We start from the raw sequence: 26041 nt of genomic DNA on the forward strand, positions 1-26041 counted from the left end.
TGCAGTACACAAGCGAGTGTCCATCCCCAACATCGCTTTCGCAATCCAGTACCAAGGCCAGGGGAGGGTCAGTTCCGGATATATTTTTTTGCGGATCTTCCACTAGGGACCGTATCGAGAACGGTGAGCTTCCTCTTATGACGGGTAAGGAGCAGACCACTCTCTATTTCGAAAGTGACTTCACCACCAAGTCTACACACGATCGCATATGATGTTGAATAGGATGCTTAAGTGGAGGCGATACACTTTACACGCGGTTAAATGAAAGCAGGTACGCATATGGCATCCACTTTAGCATCCTATACAACATCATATAAGACTTCGTGTTAGCTGGGCAGCTTTCTCAAACTGCCCAGAAAGCCACATGCAATCCTTTACGAGGCAAGCAATCGTCTCTATTCGCATACTTCGTTTTAAGTTGGGTGGTCTCGTTCGAAAAGGACTTCACCTGTTGTTGGAGGAGCTGCTTTTCCTCACACTTGACATGGTGACGCGGCATCATGCAAGGAGTCAGTTATTTACGTATTTACGCACTTTGCCCTCCCTGCCGGTTTTCTTCTTGCCCTCGTGGACAGGCAGATTAACCTTCCCACCAACCATCTTAGTGGATTTGGGGACTTTCTGCTTTTGGCCCACGGTTGGTCCCTTAGAAGACTTGGCTCCATCTGCCCAAGACTGCGCCAGTGCCCGCCATGTGTAATGACCGGGAAGGAAATTTGCTGCCAGACAAAACAAAAATGGTGGCAACAAGGTGGGAGGAGCACTTCGAATATTTGTTGAATAGTAGCAGTGAAACCACCAACACTGGATGAGGTTAAGAAGGCCCTTTAGGAGCTGAAAAACAGCAAGACTGCTGGTAAGGACAAGATCCAGGTCGAACTTCTTAAGCACGGAAATGAGAAACTACATCGATCAACCAGATATTTAATTGTAAAGATTTGGAAGAATGAAGAATTGCCTACCAGCTTCTTGGATGGCCTTAAATGCTCAGCTCAATCTATTTACAAGAAAGGGCATAAACTAGAGTGTGCCTGTTCAACAGACTGAGATCTCTTGAGTCGCTCGTCGACGAATACCAGACTGGTTTTCGTGAGGGCCGATCAACGACGGATCAAATGTTTAATCTGTGGAGGATGATCCTAGATAAATTTTTGGAATAAAACTTGCAGATTCACCATTTGTTCATTCGGTCGCTCATGAGCTTTGGCAGATAATGTCAGAATATGGTTTTCCGGTGAAACTAATTAGGCTGATACACCCAACGCTGGATGGATCAAAATCAAGTATTCGGATCGCAGACGAAGTGTCTACCTCGTTTGTGACCTTGGATGGAGTGTAGCAGGGTGATGCTCTTTCAAACTTGCTGTTCAACATTGCATTCGAAGGAGCGATTACGAGGTCTGGCACTATCATCAGACAGTCGCACATGCTCCTCGATTGGATTGACGATTATTTCTACCAACACGAAATACATGATAGCGGGTAGAGACAGAGACAAGCCTAGTGGTGTTAGTGCTTAAGTAGTGATTGATGGGGATGTAATTGAAGTTATTGAAGAATTTGTTCATCTTGGAACACTTGTAACATGCGACAATGATGTTTCCCGTGAAGTGAAAAGGCGTGGACGTTAAAGGAGGTAGACCGAAAAGCTTTCGGAATTTTGATTTGCAAAGTGGAAACATCGAATGTGGTGCTGACGAATGAATCACGAGTTGTACCAAGTTCACAAAGATGTGAATATTGTGAAACGTTCAAAATACGGCAGGCATGTAGTGCGAATGGCAAAAGGAAGATAGAAATAGAGAAAACAATATTTAGTAGAAAACCAGGTAGTGATTGGCGATCTCGTGGGCGGCCGTTAACGCTATGGTAACATGCGGTTGAAGAAGATCTGCTATCCCTGCACGTTCGTGGGAACTGGAGCAACATCGTCCAAGACCGATGAAGATGGTGCTCTACTAAATATACGCTCCCCGTTTGGAGTACAGTTATTGAATGGTTTGCTGAATATGATACACCGCGTGGCCTTTGCAATGTTCCAAAACGCGCGTTTGCACGAATTTCCACGCGGTAAATCCTCTTGGAAAGGAACAGCCGCACTTGAGGAAACGCAATATTATCTTCTATAAGAATGGAGTAATGGCTGTTCCTTTCCTCAGGGATTTGCCGCGTGTACTTTTGGGCAAAGGCGCTAATACTTTGTAACCAACAAGGTACCAAGGTAGATAATGCACACATGCGGAGCTTATTGTAAGTGAAGGTGACTTCTGGATGGACGTGTCTCTCCAGTAATTCTGAAATGGGTCTCTGGATCTGCAATATAGCCATCATCTTCTATCTTCAGGACTAGTGCAATTTGGAACAGAACTTAAATTGACACCACATCGCGAAATTCATGAAGTCGTGCCTTTTATGGGCTCCAGAAGAAGCTGTGGTCTGAAAAGATTCACACCCTGCACAGGACGCTGATAAGACCAGTGGATCTCTACGGGCACGATACAGGGGCCATGCTCGAGGACAAGGGCATAGCCAGCTTTTCGGACAGAGGGGGGCAAGAACCCTTAGCATATTTATACCTACTATCTTTTATTGGTAAACGCAAAACGATGAAATTGAATTTAATAACAGTATATTCTAAAAGCATTATTTAACCCTTCAGCAGCCATGCTGTTGTATTTTGTACAATACGTTGAAAAAGCTCGCCTGATCTAACAATTCAACGTGGTGCTGGTAGCGTTGACCAATTTCTGGAAGATCAAGAATTTTTATTTAGTCGTGCATTATTTTGCAATGATTTTTCTTTTCTGTATGGATTTTTCTTTTGTTAAACATTAATAAAAATTTATAGCTTAAATCTTGAAAATTACGAACGCTTTTGAGGACTCACCTGGAATTTTCGGATTCCTATGTGCGTCCTTTTTGAATCATCTGCCAATACTATTCGCTGGTGAAATTCCTCCTGAAATTCTCGATGTATTTCAAAACAAAAATCATCAGGTAATCCTGGAGAAGTTCTTGGGAACATACATCCCTGAAAAGATGATTGAAGGATTTCTGAAATTTCCGACTCCTGAATAAATTTTTGGAGAGAACCTGAGAGGAATTTCTGAAGAATTGCTGGACCAATCCCTGGAAGAATCCCCGAAGCAATCTCTGGAAGCCTTCCTGGCAAAATCCCTTAAGAAACATCTGGATGAATCCCTGGAGCAATTCCTACAGTAATGCCTGAAGAAAGCCCAGTGGAATCCCTGGAGGAATTTCCGGAGGAGTCCCTGGAAGAATTTCTGAAAGTATACCTGGAGGAATGCCTGGATAAATTATTTATCCATCTAAATCTAAAGATATTTCATGAAGAAATTGTAACCAGTGGTGTGTTGAAGTGTCCAAGATTTGTGAGATTTTCGTGATTTTGTGTTTCGTTGTTTTGTTATGTAAATCCAAGGAAGTCCTTAAATGTCTAAACTGGACACTACCCAACACCCACTGTGAGGTAACGCAGCCAATAGTTCCGCTACTCACCACCAGGCGTCGCAGAAGGACATGTTGGGCGGCCATTGTGGGTGGTGTAAAGGGGGGCCATGATGGGGCGAAATATGATGGGCGGATTACAGCACGGTCGAAGGCTTGGAGCATGAACCGCCATCGCTAATCCAGCAATTACGTTACAATTCTCGAGAAGTGAAGACGTGAGTTAGCAAAGCTAAACCAAAAGTGATTGAACCAAATTTAAGAAAGTGACTTTGTTACAAGTCGTGCGAAAGTGGAAGAAGCGATTAGGAAAAAGCATCCAGGACCCCTGTGCTATAGTTTTAAATAGCCTGTGCAGCTAGTACTTACCTGTGCCTAGTACTTACCTGGCCGGAGAACTGCCGAAAGTACGCCTTAACGCTGTGCGAACCAACCAAGGACCGGAGTTTGGCCCAACCGTCAAGAACGCCACTCCGTCGACCGGATAGACCGCCGTTGGCCAGTTAGACGCCAGATAATAGGAGCGCGGCCATTTTGGAAGCGTGTCCTGGAGTTAACGCGACGCGACTAGACCCGCGACTCGGACATCGAACGGCCGCCCAACCCAACGGAAGGCGACAACGTAGAAGAAAGACACCGAAAGGAAGGACGAAGGAGAAGGTGAAGTAGCGGAGCGAGAAGAAGGGGCCCCGCCGACTGCATAGAAGAAGAAGAAGTGAGGTAGGAGTTAGCCAGTAAGAAAGTGGGAAGTAATAAAGGTACCTGGTTTTGTGTAAAAGCATAATAAAGTGGGTTTTGTGTCACGCGAAGTGTTTAAGTGTGTTCCTTGGTCGCGATAGTCCAGCGCGTACGCCGACCCTGAGGCAGTTGAAGGAAGGGGGTCTCACGAGTGCTGGGCAGGGATCGCCCACTAGTTACAAAATCCTAGATAAATTTCTGGAGGATTCCTAGGAGAAAATTCCTGAGAAATTCCTAGAGGAATTCTGGGAGGAATCCCTAGAAAAAATCAGAATAAAGGAATTCCTAGAGAAAATCTTAGAGAAATTTCTGGAGGAATTCTTGGAGAAATTCTTGGAGAAACCCAGAATAATTTTCTGGGAAAATCTCTAGAGAGAATCCTGGAGGAATGCTTGGAGAAACTTCTGAACAAATTCCTGGCGTAATACCTGGAGAAATTCTTAGATGAATTCTTGGAGCAATCCCTGGAAGAACTTCTGGAGGAATTTTTGGTGAAATCTGCAAAAAAATTCTGGGAGGAATTGCTGGAGAATTTTCTGAAAAAAGCTTAAAAAAACTCCAGAAGGATTTCCTGGAAGAACCCTTTGAGGAATTTCTAGAGGATTTCCTGGAAATCTCTGGAGGAATTCCTGGAGGAATGTCTAGAGGAATCCCTGTAGAATTCCTGGAAGTACTCCTGGAGAATTTTCTGGAAGAATCTCTGTAGAAATCCCTAGAGCATTTCCTAGAGAAATACTTGGAGGAATACTATACATACTATTTGAAGGATGTCCAGGAGCAATTCCTGGAGGAATTCCTGAAGAAATTCCTGGAGGAATGCCTGGACGAATTCCTAGAGGTTTTCCTGTGGAAATTGCTGCAGGAATCTCTAGAGGAGTTCTTGAAAGAATTACTGGATGAGATTCTAGAGGAATCTCCCGAGCGATTCTTGGGGATTTCTAGTTCTCTTATTTTTCCTGGAAGAATTTCTAACCCCCTAGCGTATTTCCTGCAGGAATGCTTAGAGAAACTTCTGGAGGATTTTCTGAAGGAATCTTCGAAGGATTTCCAGGGGAAATCCTGGGAAAATCCTTGAAAATTTCATGGAGAAATTTCAGGAGGAATCCCTGAAGCAATTCTTGATGAAATCTCTGGAGAAATGCCTGTAGGAATCCCTAAAGGAATTGCTGACATAATTTCTGAAGGATGTCCAGGACTAATTCCTGGAGGAATTCATGAATAAATTCCTGGGGTAATTCCTGAAGGAATTCCTGGAGGAGTTCCTGGATAAATTCCTGGATAAAATCCTTGAGGAATTCCTAGATGCATTCCTGTGGGAATTGCTGGAGTAATCCATGATGGAATTCCGGAAGGAATCTCTAGAGGAATCATTGAAACAATTACTGGATAAATGTCTAGACAAAACTCCAGAGGAATTCTGGGAGATTCATATTTCTATTTCTATTATTTTTCTATTCCTGAAAAAAAAATCCCTTAAGAAAATCCTGGAGGAATTTCTAGTGGAATTTCTAAAGGAATTCCTCGATAAATCCTCGCAAAAAAAAATCCTGAATAAATCCCTGGGAGAATCCTTTAAGAAATTTGTGAAGAAATCCCTGGAGGAATCCCTAGAGAAACTCTCAGAGGAATGTCTGATAAATTCCTAAAGGTATCCCTTCAGGAACTTCCTGAAAGAATTTCTGAAAAAAATCACCAGAGGATTTGCTGGATGAATCATTAAAGGAACTTCTGGAGGATTTCCTGGAGAAATCTTCGACAGATTTCCTGGAGTAATACCTGGAGAAATTCATGGAGAAATCCCTGAAGTAATTCATGAAGAATTCCAGGAGAAATTCCTGGAGAAAGGCTTGAAGGAATTACTGAAAAAAAATCCTGAAAAACCCTTGAAGAATTTCTGAAAAAATCCCCGGAATATTTTCTGGAAAAAAATCCTGGAAAAATTGTTGATATGATAGCTGAAGGATGTCCAGAAGCAATTCCTGGATCAATTCTTAGCGAAATTGCATGAGGAATTCCTGAAGAAATTCTTGGGGTAGTGCCAAGAGAATTTCTTGGAGGAGTTCCTGGATAAAATCCTAGAGGTATGCCTGGAGGAATTTCTTGAGATTATCCTTTGGGAATTGCTGAGGCAATCCTTGTAGAAATTCCTGGAGGAATTCTTGAAAAATTACTGGATGAATTTCTGGGGGAATCTCTAGAGGAACTATGGGAGAAATTTCTGAAAAAAATCCCTCAGAAATTCGTGGAAGAGTTTCTAGAGTAATTTCTGGAGAAATCCTCGGAACTGAAGGAATCCCTGAGGGAATCCTTGGAAAAAATTGTGGAGAAATCCCTGAACAAATCCCTGATGATGTTATTGGATGAATTTTAGCGGAATTCCTGGAGGCAAATCTGGAAGAGTTCTTAGAGGAATTCCTGCAAAAATTCCAAAAGGTATTCCTAAAGAAAATCCTGGAAGAATTTCTGAAGGAATCCTTGAAGAATTTCCTGGAGAAATTCCTGGATGAATTGCTAACATGATTTATGAAAGAATTCCTTGATTAATTCCTAGAGTAGTCTCTGAAGAAATTCCTGGAGTAATTTTTGGAGGAGCTTCTAGAAAAGACCCTGGAGGAATCCCAGGAAGAATTCCTGAAACAATCCCAGGAGAAACTCCTGGAAGAACTCTAGGGAAATTCCTAGAGGAATTTCTGGAGGAGTCCCTTAAGCAATTTCTGGAGGAATATCTGGTAGAATTCTTGGAGGAATCGCTGAAAAAAAACCTGGAGAAATCTGTGCAAGGAGCCTGTGCCTAGGAGAAATTCTGGTGGAATTCTTGGAGGATTCCCTGAAGAAACTGGAGAAATATTTGGATGAATACCTGTAAGAGTATCTGGAAAAAAAATCCTTGGAGGAATGCTTTGAAGAATTCCTGGATAAATTTCTATGGGAATTTCTGATGAAATTCTTGGAAGAATCCCGAAAGCAGTTACTGGAGGAATCTCTGGAGGAATGGCTGGAGGAAGTCCTGAAGTCCTGAATGCGTTGAGCAAACTCTTAAGGTTTCCTGGAATCTCTGAAAAAAAAATCTTGTTTGAATTTTTGGAGGGATCTCTGGAGGATATCTTAGAGGAATGCCTGAAGGATTTCCCGAAGAAATCTCCTGAAGAACTCCTGGAGAAATCTGTAGTGGAATTTCTGGCGGAATTTTTAAGGAATCTCTAGAAGAATTCCTGGAGAAATTTTTAAGAAAATTCCTGCGTGAATTCATTGTGGAATCCCTGGAAAAAATCCTAGAAAAATTCCTGAAGAAATTCTTGGACGAATCTCTTAAGGAATACGTAGAGAAATACCAGGAATAATTCCTGAAGAAATCGCGGATGGAATTCTCGGAGAAATTCTGAAGCAATCCTTAGAAGAGTTCTTGAAGAAACTTTAGAAGGAATCCCCGAAGCAATTTTAAGTGGAATTCCTAAGGGAATCGCCAAACAGCCCCTGTAGGGAGTACTGTATTAATTACTGGAGGAGTTCCTAAAAGGATTCCAAGAGGAACTCCTGAAGGAACAAGTGTTCCTGGGGGAATCCTTGTAAAATTTAAAATAATCCTTGGAATTGTTCATGAAAGAAACACAGAAGGAATTGCCCTCTGGAAAAATTCTTGAAGGAAAACCTGGAGGAATTCCTGAAGAAATCCCATGAGAAATCGCGGAAGCAATCCGATGAGGAATTTCTTATCCTGGAAAAATTTCTGTAAAAAAATATGGAGTAATCAATATCTGCAACAATTTTTGGACAAATTAGAGTAAGGTGGGGCAAAAGTTCGACTTAATTGAAAATTCAATTATTTAAAAAAAAAATCGAAGCATATAAATATAAATGGATACCGTGATTCTACCATCCATGAGCCAAAAATTTGCTGAACAAAGTTACGCCAAATGTCTTTCCAATTTTAAGTTACAACACTTTTTCTATGTGTGTGTCTTATTCGAACTCTTGCCACTGGGGCAAAAGTTTGAATCTAGTGTTTGTGGAATTTAGCTACCCGTAGCCCACTATTTTGACACTTTTGTAATAGGAATACCCAAAACCAATTAATATTTGATGTTGGAACTGGAATACACTTTTAAAGTTCGATCTGGATTTTACCCAAATTAGGGTTAAATTTTAAGTTTTTACCTAAAGTTGCCATTTGACTCGAACCCTTGCCCCACAATTCGAACTATTGCCCCGCTATGTGTAAAATATGATTTCCAAATCTGTTTTGCAAAAAGTTAGCATGTATAAGCATCTTCAAAAGATACCTAGTTACGCCCCAAAATAAAATATCGAATTCGATTTCAGACGGGCTTGGTGGTCTAGTGGCTACCGCTTCTGATTCGTATGCAGAAGGTCATGAGTTCAATCCCTGGCCCGTCCCTTTCATCCTGCTTTGTATCTTTCTATCCACTTTCTCTCTCTGTTCTCTACATATACAACTCATGTATATTCATATGTTCATAGCCATCGCTAGAACCAGAAACGAATTGAAAAAAAGTCGTTTCCCTCCCTTATAACGCCTACAAGTTATGCAACCAAAGCGTGCTGTGCCGCTTGACCTTATTCACCTTATTCACCACACAATCTATCACCTTACGAACACTATAAATTATCCCTATCCATGGATGGCATCACCGACCCAACGGTGACTCCCAGATCTCCCATCCTTTCCATCACACAATGGTCGGAAAAAGATAAAATTCGGCCAAAACTCTTTTTATGTATTTAATCGAAGTTATGGGTTGTCTAGATATGTTATATAGTATTTTTAGTGTTTAAAAAGGGGTATTCAAAAATTACGTAACTTCAAAAATTTCAAAAACGGTAAAAATCAGTAAACCCCACATTTTTTGCGTTTTTTGTTAGAAAATTAATTTGAATTTCATTAAATGATCATCTGTCGATCAAATCCAATCAAATTTGTTCATAATGTGTGAAAAATGTGGGAAGATAAATTTTATTTCAGTCAAAAATTGAAAAATAACGTAAAATACATGAAAAAAACATGACTTTTTTAAATGGCTCTAATTTGAAAAATTGCAAATTTCTGCAAAATGTTTAAACGTTTTTATGCAGCCCAAGGCATGATGTTTAAGATGTACTATTCGAAATTGCGGCGACACGTGACGACCCGAACCGTTTTTTAACTTAAAAATTACAAAAATTCCTATGGTACAATATATAAAAATTTGAAAAGTTTTATGACATATTAATTTTGCACCATACGTGCATTAAAACAGTCCAATAACAAGCTTTCATATGCTGAATAACATAAAACATATATTCCATTCTCAAAATATTATTATTTAACTTTTTTCGAATAATTCATTTTTCAATTTTATGACTTAGACCACTTTGGCAGTGAAAATGTCATTGAAATACAAAAGCTGGTATGCTTTTAATTAAGAATCATAAAACTACAATACATTATTTTTGTTATTTGGTGAAAAAAAGATTAAAAATATCAATTCCGTTTTTTAAGAGTTTTGGCCGCCCCTTTGAATGGAGCCCGACCAATGTGCATCTAACAAATACCCCAGTCCGTGCTGGTTGTGGGGATGCAGAGGTGATCTCGGTATTTAGTAGCAACAACCAGCACACTCTAACATTCCTTTCCCTTCCCAACTGACTATAAGGACGTGGCCGGCGCCGTTATTGATCCAAAAATGCATGAGCTGCTAAAATTGCACATTGAGAATAAGTGGAGTGTCCCAGCCCTTATTCATTTGGATCTCAGTGCAATTGGTACCAGCTCAGATCAATCACGGAGGAGCAACCATTGACATGTATAGTCAGATTTGATCATCGATAAAATATCGAATTCGATTTCATTACAACTTCATTCCATAATCCATACGATGGAAGGACCATCGCATATTACAACTTTTTGATCAAAAACCAACATTTTGTTATAACTTTTCGAAATATTGATCAATTTTCATAATTTTTGGAGTGAAAGACTCCTTTTTCGAAGAGGCTTCGAACAACCTTGACTAGCGAAAGAAATAATTTGAATTGAGCTCAAAAATTTCAAAAGAAACTCTTGCCCCACTTTACTCTATTGTTGGAATCTTTGGATGGATCTCAAAAATAAAGTTTTGTACAGTCTTTTAAGGAACTCCTAGCTTAATTTTTATCTAATCTCTAGTAAAATTTCTTGTGTAAGGGTTTCTGTAAGATATTTCTGCTGAAATACTTCGAATCGTTCCAGATTGAATTGGAGCAATCTCCAGTGGAATTATTGAATGAATATATGAAGAAATCCGTGAAAAAATCTCTGAAGGAACAGAAAACCTAAAAGAAATTCTGTTGACATTCCTTTGGAAATCCCTGGAGAAATTCCTGGAGGAATCCTGGAAAAAAGCACTAGAGGAACCCCTAAATATATCCCAGTAGAAATTCCCGGAGGAATGTCTGGTGAAACCCATAGAGGAATTCTTGAAAAATTCACTGAAGCAATTCATGATGAAATCAGTGAAGAAAGGATTCTGGAGGAATTCGTCGATGCATCCTTGCAGGTGTTCTTGAAGCATTTCTTGGAACAAGCCCTGAAAGAATCACTGTCGGAACCAAGCTAGATGCCCATGGAAGAATTCACCAAGGAAAAACTCCTGGAGAAGTCCCTTGAGAAATTTCTGAAAGAATCCCTGAAGAAGTTGCTGAATAAATGCCTAAAGGAATTTTTGAAGGTGTCCTTGAAAGAATTCGTAAAGAAGTAGGTATTTCGCCCTTAGCATGACGTTTGTTTGAATAGAATACCAGTAAAAATTCGTGTAGCAGTAGCACATAACTGCACTCCATAGCAGCATATTAAAATTATTTGGTAAAATTCTATGATAAGATACTTGGCGAAATTTCCTGTGGTTCTCGAGTGAGATGGTTCGATAATTGTGGATAAAAACTTTGATTTGTAGAATAGTTATTTTTTCTGGAACTCTGAATTATTGATAATCTTTAAGTTGGCTCGAATTAGAAAAAAATCTGTCGGCCAGGGGAGAGGGGGGGGGGGCACCCTCCTGCCACCCCTCTGGCTACGCCCATGCTTGAGGAGGACCTGCAAGCACTTGGAGTTTTCGGACGACGTGTGCCAAGGACGATCTTCGGAGGTGTACAGGAGAACGGTGAGTGACGAAAAAGGATGAACCACGAGCTCGCTGCACTTTACGGCGAACTCAGCAGCCAGAAGGTGGTCAAAGCCGGAAGGATACGGAAGGCAGGGCATGTTGCAAGAATGCCAGATAACAACCCTGCAAAGTTGGTGTTCGCTACTGATCCGGTTGACATAAGAAGGCGTGGACCAGGTGGAGCGTGCAAAAAAAAAACCTACTGAAATGGTCTGACTTCCCTATTTTTATTTCTTTCCACTTTTTTTATTATCAACAATAGTCCTGTTCAACGACCTAGGTTGAACTTGCTCGAAGTTGCTGCATCCTACTCTTACCCGTTTGTTGACTAATGGGTAAGAGCAAGATGGAGCAACTTCGAGCAAGTTCAACCTGCGTCGTTGAACAGGGCTAATACCTATCATATTTATTCACATTCATAAGTATTAACGCCTACGAAGTTATTGAATGTCGTGAAGATGTACGAGAAAAACAGGACTAGGAAGTGTAGTTCAACTGAATATATCGATAGCAGGAAAAAATAATCAAGGGTAAATATTTTTTTTTTTTTGCTAGGTTTCTAGCTGCACTCTGAATAGAGTTGAAACCTCTACACTAGACCTGAAGATAGAAAAGAGTACGTAATCTTTCAGAAGCAGTTTGCCAGCCGTACGCGGAAAATGATATCCATTAAGACACTGTTGCAACTGACTCAGAAAGATACGGTAGAAGATTGGAAAGTTTTCAATTGGTCAGTCAGGCAGGATTTGCCTATGTAGTGTTATGGTCACACGGTTTGTGTTTGTCTCCTTGTTTGATTTTGTGGTATGGTTAAATATTGGTTAAATATGTTTTTCTCCTCGTTAAGTCAGTTGTCGTGTTGTTTTTTTTTCATCGAATCAATCGAACCCTATATGTTAAAATATAGTCGATCCTGTGTCAAATTGTTTTCTTGATTTCGCTAATCGTTTTCTACTTGTGTTCATCTCTTGTGTCCTTAAATTGTCATCGTTCCAAAATCCACAGAAACATGTAACTGAACATCTGAACATATAAGAGATAATCAAAAATACGTCAAGTTGGTCAGTTGATTGCAATAAAATTTTAAAATAATAAAGATTACATGTCAACTTTCATCCCGCTACAAATACTATTAAAAATATTAAAATTCGTTCAATTGTCCTAGCGGTCCTACCTAGATGAACCATGTCATTTTCTCAAGCGTAGCCTAGAAATGTCAACCTAAGTAACGTTGTTCAGTTAATATAAAGCAGTCAGTTTTTGTCCAAAATGTCACGTCGAACGCATTGACGTCAACAATGCGTTTAAGTGTTCGCACGTTAGCTTTGAATCTATCAGCACAATTAAGTGCTGCAAATCTTCTTCCCACTATTGATTTTTTGGTCGATTTTTATTGCTTTATTTAAAGAAAATATGACCAACTAACATTGTAAAAATTCGAAAAAGCGACTATGACATTAATAAATTACTATGTAATAAAAATCAACCGAGAAACGTGGGAAATAGAGCCCAAACAACATTTTGAAGTCAGATGGCTGTAAAAGGTTCTGTAGAGAATGAGATGAATGCGGTTAAGGAAATTTGTGTTAGGGTTTTTATAGTAGGCGGCGACATTGATTTAGAAAAATAGACAGTCTTGTTAGATATTTCAGCACGGAAAGACGTGTTTTAATTTTGTGACCGAAGCGCTGTCTTTTCTCCAAAATCCATTCCTCATCGATCTGCCAACCGTACTAATTCTGCCAAGGAGATCCTGTTCAGTCTTTGTGTCCTTCATTCTGCAGTCCAGACTCTGAAGTCCTATGAAGTTTCTCCTACAAGCGTTGCTCTTTTCGAGGACCCCGTCAAGCTCAGTGGACTGTCTTTCCGGTTTTGCCTGTGTTGATTTACCTCGCAGAAAATCAGTCACCACCAGGGGTCACTACAATGGCGCAAACAAACAAAATCAAGCTCCCAGGAAGTAAGTTTCTCGTTTTCCGGAAAACAAGGAGGTTTGTCCGAGCATCTGAGCATTGTAAGTACGCAGAATTCAATGGAAATCATGTTTATTGTTGTGCAAATTTTAATATTTCTATTCATGGCTACGACTTTGTGAAAACTCTTGAAAAGTTGAGATTTGTTATTTTTTCCTAACAAACAGGCATGGTAACCTAGTCACCATTCATTAGGAAGTGAAAGATTGAATATTCTAGAAAATCATATAATTGATTATTCTCTACAGCAATGTAGAGAATGAGATGAAAGTATTTGTGATATGAATCTGATAAAATTTCTTCGCAACTGAGTACATATTCTGAGTTACACTTCCCATCAAGCATCAAATTTTATTGTATTCATGTTTAATAAATGCTAGACGAGTTCCGTTATGCCAATTTTTATTGCTAAAATGTTTTACAAAACCAAATAATGAGCGATTTTAAAATACTATTTGCTGCACAAAGCGGGTGCTTTTGAGGTAGCAGCTTTCTAAGGAAGTATTGAACCTTAATGTAAATATTTGACTGTATCTAAATGTTTTGCGGCATTTCACATGACAAATATTATATGAACGAAAGAGTGAATATATATCAGTTTCATACGTTACAGGGGTGGACAATAGTCAAAATTATACATACAAAGATTTATCATAACCATTTTCTCAGATACCTTAAATACTTGCCTATCAAGCGATCGATATACAGGATATCCTTCTCGGTGTTTCAAAATATACACATTTTTAAGTTAACCCTTATGTGGCCGACAGGGTACCCGGGTACCCAGCACCCATTTAAAATACACGGTGTAGAAAAAAGCAAAAACTTTGTCGGACACATAACGGTTAATGTACGTTTTTTTTGGATTGAAAGTAATTAATGCGGATGGTTGCTATAGCTACCATAGCGTAAGTTTGAAAAAAGATTTCGTGCATGTGCTTTTTTATATTTTGTCTTATTGATTTGGAAAAACAAAACTCACAATTTCTTCAAAAAAAAAAAACGTAACTTCTTCAATAAACATTACAGCCATACGCTGATCGATAGGTGAATTCATGTGGATTAAATGAGAAACTAAATGATTAGATGAATGATTCAATTTTTGATAACAAACAAGTGACAAAAATATGTTTGCAATGTAAATAATTTTTTACTTACCAAACCCTTGACCTAAGTATAAACAAACTTTTCGAGAAATATGTAAGAGTATGTGTTCGTGTTAGATGCAGATCCTAATACCTATGCAATTCCAATTAATTACAAAGTAGTATTTAGTATTTAGTGGTGTGCATATAAGGCAAACTAGTTGTATAGAAAATCAACGAAAAGTCGATAAAGAATTACATCGAAAGAATAGTAAAAATGTATTTTGATTGACTGGTACAAATTTAATGATTATGTATGCACTGCAACAATTGCGATAAGGCAAGACACATGGCATGTTATTATATATTTAAACTTAAATTTAACCTACTCTACAGGCTGTGGCTGTAGCGATAAATAATTTGGGCTGTGATTATTCATTGAATACAACAAAAATCTTTTTGTTTTTTAACGTAATTTTCATATTTTTTGAATATTGGATTATATTACGGAATAATAATTAAATATACATTAAATTACTATTGAAGATTGTTAATTTGTTTGCTTATTTTCTGAACAATTAGTTACTTATAATACTGAAGTGTTAGATTTTCATGAAAAAGAAAAGATAATAAATGATCATGAATGGACTAGAAAAAAAATATTCTTAAATAATATTGATGAGAACTTTTCGATCATCTTCTGAACTTCTGGTATAGTCATAGCACAATTTTTTGACAACTTCTTTCAATTGAAACTGTGGAACTAAGGTGGAGGTTCCCAAGACAACTGCATTTATTAACAACTAGCTGTCCCGGCAAACTTTGTCTTGCCAAGTTGTGGTGGTTTGACAATTGTTAAGGTCTTGCAACATGGCACTCTAGATTGGTTTCATTTCGATCGTGTTGATTTTTTTCCCCCAGTCATAACAAATTAGTATTTTCTAAATTTTCTTACTTTTCTAGTTGATTTTCGTAACTTTTTGTACATATAAACACAGCCAACACGAATACGAACCGAACCGTTCAAGAGTCATGCTGATCGGTTCACCCGTTCTTGAGTTTTGTTGCCTGAAAGGGACTTCAAACTCATTTTTATAGATATATAGATAGATAGATAGATAGATAGATAGATAAATAGAAGATTAACAGCAATCATTCAGTTGATATGGTTGAAAGTAGCTTCTTGGCAGCTAAAAGAATGGTTTATAATCATAGTACTCTTGGAAGTGCATGGGATAATTGTGTAAATATTACTCACGTACACAGAATGATACAAATGCTTGCAATGAAAATTTGTTTACCGCAATAATAAATTAAAAGCATCTTATGATGCTTGAAATAAATGATTTTTTTCTCTGTTATTTTCCTTAATTAAAATGAACGGAAAATGAATATAATATTTTAAATTATATTAATTATATAAATATAAAAAATAGTGCAAATGTAAGGACATCTTGAGCAAATTTTGTGTGACTCCCATAAGGTTATGCAACTATTATTGCAATTGTGCTCCTAGACACAAGACGGTATTTTTAAACAGCTTTGAGTGGATATGGTTATCGAATTCTAGGAGGTACGTAACAAAATGTTTGACGTTCTTGGTTAACTAGCTTTGATTGGCTTAGCCATCGTACTTGGAAAGGTTACATGATTAAATTTCTGATATACTTTGAGTTGAGTGACTATGGTTATCGTTCTGAGCGGCTTTGGCTATGAGAGATTCAAGACATTATTTTTGAATAGCTATTATTTTTGAATACCTAAATGGCTATCGTTCTTTAGGAGGTAGGTACATGGCAAAATATTTGATAAGCTATGAGTGACCATGGCTATAATTGTCTTTGAGGTTTAGAACATTATTTTTGCATAATTTTGAGTGATAGTTATATTGTACTCTAAGATGTGGAAGACACTATATTTGAATAGCTTTGAGTGGCTTTGGATATCGTACCGTTTGAGGTACATGGTAAAACGATTGATAAGCTTTGATTGACTATAACTGTCGTATTCGTATTCTCAAGATTTGAGTGACATTGGCTATCGTACTCTGGGGGGTACATGGAAAAACGATTGACTATCTTTAGTGACCATAGCAAAACGTTTGGCAAGCTTTGAGCGACTATGGCGATCGTACTCTGGGAGGTACATGACAAAACGGTTGACTATCTTTGAGTGATCATGGAATGGCTATCGTACTCTGTGCTCTGGGAAGTACATAACAAAACGTTTGACTAGCTTTGAGTGACCATGACTATCGTACTCTGGGAGGTAGACGGCAAAACGTTTGACCTTTGAATGATTTAGCCAATCGTACTCTGGGAGGTACATGGCAAAACGATTGATTATCTTTGAGTGACTATGACTATCGCACTCTGGGAGGTAGATGGCAAAACGTTTGACCTTTGAATGACATAGCTTATCGTACTCTGGGAGGTACATGGCAAAACGTTGGCAAGCTTTGAGTGGCTATGGCTATCGTACTCTGGGAGGTACATGGCAAAACGTTTGACCTTTGAATGATATAGCCAATCGTACTCTGGGAGGTACATGGCAAAACGATTGACTATCTTTGAGTAACAATGGCTATCGTACTCTGGGAGGTACATGGCCAAACGTTGGCAAGCTTTGAGTAGCTATAGCTATCGTACTCTGGGAGGTACATGGCAAAACGTTTGACCTTTGAATGATTCGTACTCTGGGAGGTACATGGCAAAACGATTGACTATCTTTGATTGTTCATGGCTATCGTACTCTGGGAGGTACATGGCAAAACGTTTGACATTTGAGTGGCATGACTATGACTATTGTATTCTCGAGGTACGTGGCAGTAATTTGAATAGCTTGGAATAACTTAGGCAATTAAGGGATTAACAAGCTCAACAACGTGGAATAACGAGACGAATTTTAAAGAAGATTCTAAACTCTGATAGGTGACTTTGAGTGACTATGTCTATTGTACTCAGTGAGGTACATGTCATGACGTTTAATTAATTTTGAGAAGCAGTGGCTATCGTAATCAGAGAGAAACATAACATAACGTTTCACTATCTTTGAATGAGTATGGCTATTGTAATCTGAGAGATACAAAGCATTTTTTTAAATGGCTTTTAGCAACTTTGGAAGGAACATAATCAACTTTGAGACTAGCGGTGAGTGGTTATTGTACTCTAAGTAATTGAAATTGTGTTTGTCTATTTGGAGTGAAACTAGCCGTTGTACTCTGATGGAAAAGTCCAAATACTACGTCTAGGGATAACTGACCCGAAATATCTTTTCAAATAAGCGTATATTTAGTGCTTGCGGTATTTGATCCCTGGGCTTGGATTATATCTTCCAGGAAGCTTTGATTTCAGGCATGTGGTCGATGGCCTTTGCAGTAATGATTATAATAGCTGAATGTATAATCAATGGCAAACAATTCTGTAAGAATCAGATCTCCAAGTCATCTGATATAGTTATACTGATTATGACGCTGCATAGTATATCGAACATTTGTCGAAGTCATTTATGTGCCAGGAAAATATAATTCCAAGTTGGAGAGAATATTACAAACTGAGGGAGGGTAATAGGCCCAGTCAGACCCCTGAATGGGCAATGTGGGTTAGTTTATGGGAATGCCATTGAAGGTTTGTAATATTCTCCGAGGCTTTCGAAATCCAACAGGGCGCGTCCCCGGGTTGCGGATAGGGGGAAAAGGGAGATTTTTCACATTTGTACTGCAATCAGCCAATGTGGTATTATCTCCTATGGTGTTGTAGTGCGAATGAATGATCTCATTCTATGGGAATTCGCACCTTGTAATGTATTGTTTATCAACTTCAATTTTCTAAGCTTGATAAGGTTTTGAAGACAAACATGAGATGAGAGAATTGCCTAATAGGAAAGTCACATCAGCAAAGCTTTTACATATGCAAATGCTATCCATGGGGTCATGTCTAGCATTTAATATGTATGGCAATGACTGATTCTTACCTAGCAGGGGTACTACAAGACCACGCGGACAATTCGATTAAAGGCTTAATTGGGGATAATATATTTTCCAGAACTGAAGGGACATTTTTTCCGGGGTGACTGGCGTGTCGGAGAGGGTAGAAATTTCCGTTTGTTATAATTGACAAAATAAACAATCGGGCGCTTTTTCTTTCTATGACTTGCTTGGCATTTTGTGGATTTTTGTTTTTTTATTGGTTTTGGAAGGTATGCGATTCACTATTGAGCCTTAAAATTATTTTGCATCTGAATAGCATTGATATTGTCAAGTCTGTATCAACACCCTCATCCCACACCAAAATACCCTTTTCCTATCCCATGGCGTTTATGTGGTCAGCAAAGACTATTCAGCCATTACCCCTCCTTATCATCGGCTTTGGACTGACTTGCGCTCTCATTGCCCCACCAAATGCTGCAAAATGAAAATGAAAATGAAAATATTTAGTGCTTGCGGTATTTGATGTTTTAAACACTCAATTGAAAAATATTAATAATGGCTAGCTAGAATTTATAAAAATAATGTGTAATATTGGTTAGAAATTAAAAAAAAAAATTAAGAGAAATGTTTGAATTATGTTCAATTATATTACTATTATATTAAGTTGAGTGTAACTTTTTCGCAACGAGTCTGTGATGATCTATACAAAAAAAAACATATGATGAATTTTGAGTAATCACTGATATCAAGTAAAGAAAATTAAAAATTATTCTAAAATATGTAAATGTTAAAGAGTTCAAAGAATAATATACCTTAATGTGTACATATGTATTTATAAAATACATTAATTTAATTCACCTTTGTTCTGAGTTTCAGTTAATAGTTTCTGGACAGAGTAGATTACTATTGTTCGATATTAACCACAGAGTCAAAAACGAAATGAAATCAAGAAAATGAAAACAATATAAAAGTTGAAAGAAAGATGAAGAACAGTTCAAGCAGAAAAAAAACGACGGGATATCTTCGATTTGAAAACAGTTCTAAGTATTACATCGTCATTTTGTATCGACAAATGCTCTCGTTTAATTTTTTAAATTATAATAATTATTTTATATTTCAGAAATTCTTTGAATCATATTCTGTATTCTGTTAGCGGTTCACTGCAATAAAGTGGTGATGCGTATGATTTTGGAGATACGAGGATGAACTACAAGACGTGAGGATACTGGATAAAACTTATGCGCATCACAATCAAGATTTATTTTAAATTCAACAAATACTATTATATGTTAATGAAATGTAAATATTACACATAGGAGGTAGAGGAGGAAAGCAATGTAGAGAATGAGATGAATGCGGTTAAGGAAATTTGTGTTAGGGTTTTTATAGTAGGCGGCGACATTGATTTAGAAAAATAGACAGTCTTGTTAGATATTTCAGCACGGAAAGACGTGTTTTAATTTTGTGACCGAAGCGCTGTCTTTTCTCCAAAATCCATTCCTCATCGATCTGCCAACCGTACTAATTCTGCCAAGGAGATCCTGTTCAGTCTATGTGTCCTTCATTCTGCAGTCCAGACTCTGAAGTCCTATGAAGTTTCCCCTACAAGCGTTGCTCTTTTCGAGGACCCCGTCAAGCTCAGTGGACTGTCTTTCCGGTTTTGCCTGTGTTGATTTACCTCGCAGAAAATCAGTCACCACCAGGGGTCACTACAGGTTCCAAAACCTGTCACAAATCCTATAATACTTTTATTAGGATTTGTAACGATCAACAAAACCTTCTCAAATCCAACCGACTTGGAACTATTGCTTGGGAATAGACTCTACTGAGCCCCGGCGGTTCCTCCTGTTTATCGAGTATGTCTGATGCATATGATCAGCCATACTCCATCTGCAGCAGCCGGTTCGTGATGAACCGTTGGAGGCGCATTAAAGTATTAAAAAGGTGATATGTTTCACTAAAGAACACTACATTACAATAATCAAAATGAAACTCCTTCACTTTAATACCGTCAACCCCTGCGAACTTGGCCAGGGAATAATCAAGGGTAAATAATCATACTAAAACGGACTTCCAAATTTCTCGAAAACCGGTAGACTGCCGTTCTACGCATAATTGTCCCATGTTATATGGGATTCCCATATAACATGGGACAATTATGCGTAGGACGGCAGTAGAGATGCAGATGATTCAACTCAACAGTCAACACCTCTCCCAAAGTACCAATAATAATCATCCCCTCAATCCAAAGCTGGTTATTGCAGCCCATCAACATTTACATACAAGGAAATGCGCGCTCAGCGCACCCACAATCCACGCACATAAACTGCTACTCTCAGCCAGTCACTTACCTGCATCTGTGCAAGCCTTGATGTCATACCGGCGGCGGGGGTGGCTCCGGCCATTGTCGTCGTCGCCGTCGTCGTCGGGCCTTGTGTTGCCATATCGGGTCTGTGCGCGCGGTAGAGCAGTCAGCGAAAAAAAGTGGTTGTTCCCTGATGGAGTGGTGTGGTCGTTACTCGATCTTTTTCACCTTGATCGCGGCGTGGCGCTCTTCTAGTACTGCACCGCGCGCACACTACTTGATGTGATTCACTTACTACCTTGCACTCACTTACTGGATCTGCGGATCTAGATGGATTACGCGCACGCACTAGGCACAAGTCGTCGTCGTCGTCGCTTCGGGGTTTGACACTGACACTGATTGACGATTTGTGATCCGGAACTTACTGCTGATCGCTAAACGACTATTTTAGGTAAAACACCCGCGAGGCACAAACACGTGTATCGGATGATCAACCGCAACCCTGGAAAACGAGAAATGAAAGATCTTCTGTCAGATGAGGATGATCTCTCTACTAGACTCACGCAGATAAAGTAATAACGACAACAACGCTCCACGCTTTTCATTCGGATGTTTAAGGGAATATGTATGTAGGTATGTACCATCACGTTAATATTGAGTAACCACTTCCCCGTTATTGATCGTAAAATGTCGCTTCGCAATGAATCTTCGTTATAATTTACTACTAAATCAGTTTGTTTACATGCAGATAAATGTGCGTCGACGGTTAGTGCCATCATCGGTAGTAAACGAACGACCGTTGCGCGGTTGCGGAGCGAGAAACTCTTTCCGTAACTGGTCATCGAATGAGTCATCATCGTCGACGTAGTGTGACGACGGCGACAGCGGAGGCGACTGTGGAACAGAACTGGCTCAGTAGAAAGGTTTTTGCGTCTGTTGGAAGGCTAATATTTATGAATGCTGTAGTGGTACATAACAGTGTGTCTTAACAAATTTATGCGGATGTTGGAGTGTTCGGGATTTCGCTGTTTGGCAGAGATCTACGTCGATTATGATCAAGTTATCACTGGACAGTTGGATGCTGCGCTCGTTCCATATTATTAAAATGACTATTTAATTATTGTTATTGCTTGGAAACCTCTCTCAGTCTTAATGTTTGAAGGATTTATTTCATTTTAAACGACGAGAATACAAAAAACTGTTTTTTGAACTTTAGTATCATAATTTTATTTTTTTATTTAATGACCAACTTTTCTGTACCGGTTCATTATGCAACTAAAATAGTTGCATAATGAAAAAAAGTTGCCTTATAGTCATAATGCAACTCATTCTAACTTCCATTCCCCAATCCTCCGTACTTCTCGTTGTTCATGTTTTCCTTTCTCATTCTTCACTGCTTACTACTTACATCTGATTCTTCTTTGCCCACTTCTCACTCCTCATTGATTTACACTAGTCGTTCCAGATTGATTCAGCTTTGTATGCATTTTTTTCAATGCTCACTCCTGCCTACTCCCCATTTCTCACTCTTCACTGCTCACTCTTCATTTCTCACTTCTCACTCCTCATTTCTCACTACACAATTCATCACCATCTTCAAACTTCACTTTTCACTTCCCATTAAGTGTAGGTTACTTCTCGCTTTTCACTGATCGTTTCTCATTACTCACTTGTCACTACACCACACCATCATTGCTCAGTCCTCACTGCTTTATTCTCACTCCTCAATCTACATTACTTATCCCTCTCTCCTTTTCTGAAGCAATGCTTTCTTAGGGTCGATTTCTTCACCTTGGCTTAGGCGTTAAACCGGGTTTAACTATATGGGTAAGCCTGGCTTACCAGTTAAGCCGAGGTGAAGAAATCGGCCCTTAGTGGTTCCGGAGAGACAAAGGGTGTGGTGACCATGAAAACGCTGTTAAGTGGGTTGAGGAAAGAGTAGTCCAGGCTTTCACTTTTTACCCTTCTAACACCCATAAGAAGGGTATAAATATCGCATGGAAAACCAACTTTTAATTCAAGGCCCTGAGAGTCAAGTCTTATATACCAATCAACTCAGCTCGACCAACCGAGCAAATGTCTTGTATGTGTGTGTGTGCGCGCAAGTGTGTTTATTTTTTACATACTAGGAGTTTAAAAACTTACCTGTACCCGGCAAACTTTGTCTTGCCTTCTGCGTTTTTTGACGTTTCAAGTCCCTAGCCAAGCGCCCAAATCCCCGTTCAAAATGTAAGAAAACCCGATTTTCAAAAACTCTCAATTTTCTCATGTTTTAGGCCTCATAAACATTCCTTGGGTGAAAACTAACAAAACAAAACTTAGACGATCAAAATTGAACCTTCCGTTCGCAAGTTATGCGCGGTCCCACGTATGCCACTGAATTTTTATATATATAAGATATATAGATATAGATATAGATATATATATATAGATAGATAGATATAGATATATAGATAGATAGATATAGATATAGATAGATAGATTAGTATTTCATAGATTGTACTACAAACGAACTTACTGTGCAAAAGGCTGATTTGATCACCTAATACGCAATGCACAATCTAATATAAGGAATTCTAATACGAATCAATTCAATCTTAGATTTACGAATTAACTGTTACTGATGCTCTTTAGATGACTTGCTAATTCACAATTATTTTCCCCCATCTTGACGTTACCCTGACGTTCGTTGCCATCGGTCCCGAGCAGAAGGGAATAGCAACAGCATAATAAAATGTGTTTTTTTTTGGAAAAATAACTGAGTAGCGGAAAGAGTTATTTTCATGTTATTTACATAACATATCCTGTTATAAACTTGTCTGTCATAAGCGGCAAAATAACCAATGATGGAAGAAAATCACTTCAAGCGATAAATGATACAGGAAACGAACAATCCAAGATAGCCTTTTTCTTGTAGTAGCATGATGCCGACGCCTCACACGGTGCTTGTATCACAGAGCAATCAAAGCATCTGAAGCACGCTTTATCGCGTGATGACTCGTTATCGGATCATGTTACAAGTCGTGATAAAATTCATTCATCACAATTTAAGCCTCTTATGCACTCGTAAATCGCATTCATTATTAGAAATAATGCATTCATAAGTACATCTGGAAGTTAAAGAAGTAAGAATGTTCAAAAAGTGGATGAAATCGCAAATTTATCATTTCGACTTCATGATAACGATCGCATCGCGCTCGCACACGCCGAGCGAATCATTCTTCTCGGATCGTAGTTTGTTATGATGCTTGACGACAAAATGTTATCGTTGTTGCTATGATCGCGCGATGCCTTTCAACCGCGACACATTCGAGATCTGATCATGATCACTAGATTTCCATCCTTGAAAATAACAAATATTATAACAAAAAAATGTTCCTGGAAGACCTGATTAATAACATGTTTTGTTAGTTTCAATAACAACTTAATAACAGCGAATTTTGAAAATATTTAATAACAAATTTTGATATGAATACGTTATTGATAACAATCTGAAAACATTTTTTGTTCTGTTGCGGATAGGAACTCCTCCAAAGTGCCATATGCATTCAATGGGATTCGCAACAATAGGATCTATTGTTAAATGCTTCATTTATAATTTGGACGCTATTGTTGTCGCAAGCGATTTCTTATCGAAAACAGAGACAAACAATAGTTCTCGTTTATTTTCCAAACAACTCACGATGAAAAACTACCGTCGTTTTGAAACCTTTTATTAGGTGGTTCATTGTTTATAAGATTAATTTACATTATTACCTCATTGATTGACACATTTATCCTAGTTAATCTAAGTGGGCTCGATGCAGTGAAATCAATAAAAATAAAATGCCTAAAAATAGTCAATGGAGTTCTTGATGACTTTTTTTTTACATTTTTGTCGAAAATGTGTTGTTTGTCGTTGAATTCCACCAGTTGATCCAAAATGTTTCATAAAATGGCTAACACTCTATTACACTCTCTATTTTCGTATTCATACCTAACTGAAACTGGGACAAAAAATAGTGCTTATAAAACAAAAGGCTAATAAGTTGGCACTGTAACGTAATGTCAGTAAGAAGAGGAACTGATGACAAAATAATATTTCCTCTTACAGTTCCTCACGGAATGCTGTGAACAACGAAAATCTCGAATGGTGTAGTTTTGATTGCAAAGCTAGTTATGTTGTAATATTAATGATCAAATATTTGTACTAGTCTCAATGACACAATAAAAACTGAACTTGTGCTACAACAAAACATGTTATAGAAATGTAATTTAAAGAAAATATACCAAGAGAACGATCATAACAGAATAAGATTGCCCAACAGAACATGTTATGGAACGGTGATGACTTAATAAGTTAATAATAACAAACCGAGATATAAAAACAGGTTTTGTGATTCCGTTGTTATTATTTTGATATTTTCCTCTGCTCGGGGTAGATACGCAGGATCAATGTCAGATGGTGCGCTTCTAGTCTGATCGGGGAGTATCACAGGTCGATACGTTGTTCAAAATATCAGGGCTGCCAGCATTAGCAACAACACTATTACCTTTATACTCTTCCGGCACCACCATGCAGTATTACCTCGGAGGAGGATGTTATGTGCAATTTGTACAACTTCTAATTTGTTATCCTATTGAGCTTTGCAAGGATTTCGCGATGGTGCATATGTTCACACATCCAACAACAAAGGAAACGGCGTGTAAACAAACCGATTAGTCGAAACACCACCCTAAAATACGGATCCGCTACTGAACCAATGTATGCTGAAACTGGTGTGCACATTTTGTGGGGAAAAATTTTATTTGGTTGTGCGTCGTATTTGGCGCAAGCTCGTCAATACTTCAGTCGAGCCCTTCGGCTGCTGCAATTTATTATTCTACATTATGCTGAGCCCTTCGCCTCCGGCGGATCCTCATCACAACTTGTTAGTTCCTATGTTCGCCATTTAGCGACCTTCTCTTATATTAGTGGCGTGCCACATGAAAAGTTATCAATTTGATATCACTAATTATTATCGTCAATTAGCGACCTTTTCCGTTCGGTTACTATGCTCCCCGTACCTACAAGTTGTAGGCTACCCGACTAGAAAAATCTATCATGTTTATAACACATTATAACACATTGTGTTATGATGTTATACAAAATTTTCTATAACTTATTGTGTTATAAACTAGGTGCAGGATGATGATAAAATAACTAAAATTGTAACAAAAAGGACACCGGTCTTATCAAAATAATAACCTATTTTGTTATGATCTGATCAATATTATAACAAAATATGATATAAGTTTTAGCTTCAAGAAAACTAGTTCCTATCATATTTTGATACAATTGTACAAAATGATTTTCTGAATGTCAAGTAATTGAAACTAAATTATTTCACAATGAGTTATTAAACAACATTTATAACATAATATGA

The 26041-nt window shown here is 38.3% G+C and overlaps 1 protein-coding gene across 1 annotated transcript in view; it reads right to left on the reverse strand.

Annotated features, from left to right (window-relative positions):
• The window catches only part of LOC109425306 (zinc finger C2HC domain-containing protein 1C), a 256497-nt gene that overhangs the window by 219309 nt on the left and 11147 nt on the right, over positions 1-26041 (reverse strand). Inside the window, exon 2 of the mRNA XM_062846515.1 lies at positions 20683-21138. Coding sequence (XP_062702499.1) covers positions 20683-20775 — 93 coding nt within the window. The 5' untranslated portion in view covers positions 20776-21138. The remainder of the gene's footprint in view (positions 1-20682; positions 21139-26041) is intronic.

This window comes from Aedes albopictus, chromosome 1 (genome assembly GCF_035046485.1).
Source record: "Aedes albopictus strain Foshan chromosome 1, AalbF5, whole genome shotgun sequence".
Taxonomy (NCBI): domain Eukaryota; kingdom Metazoa; phylum Arthropoda; class Insecta; order Diptera; family Culicidae; genus Aedes; species Aedes albopictus.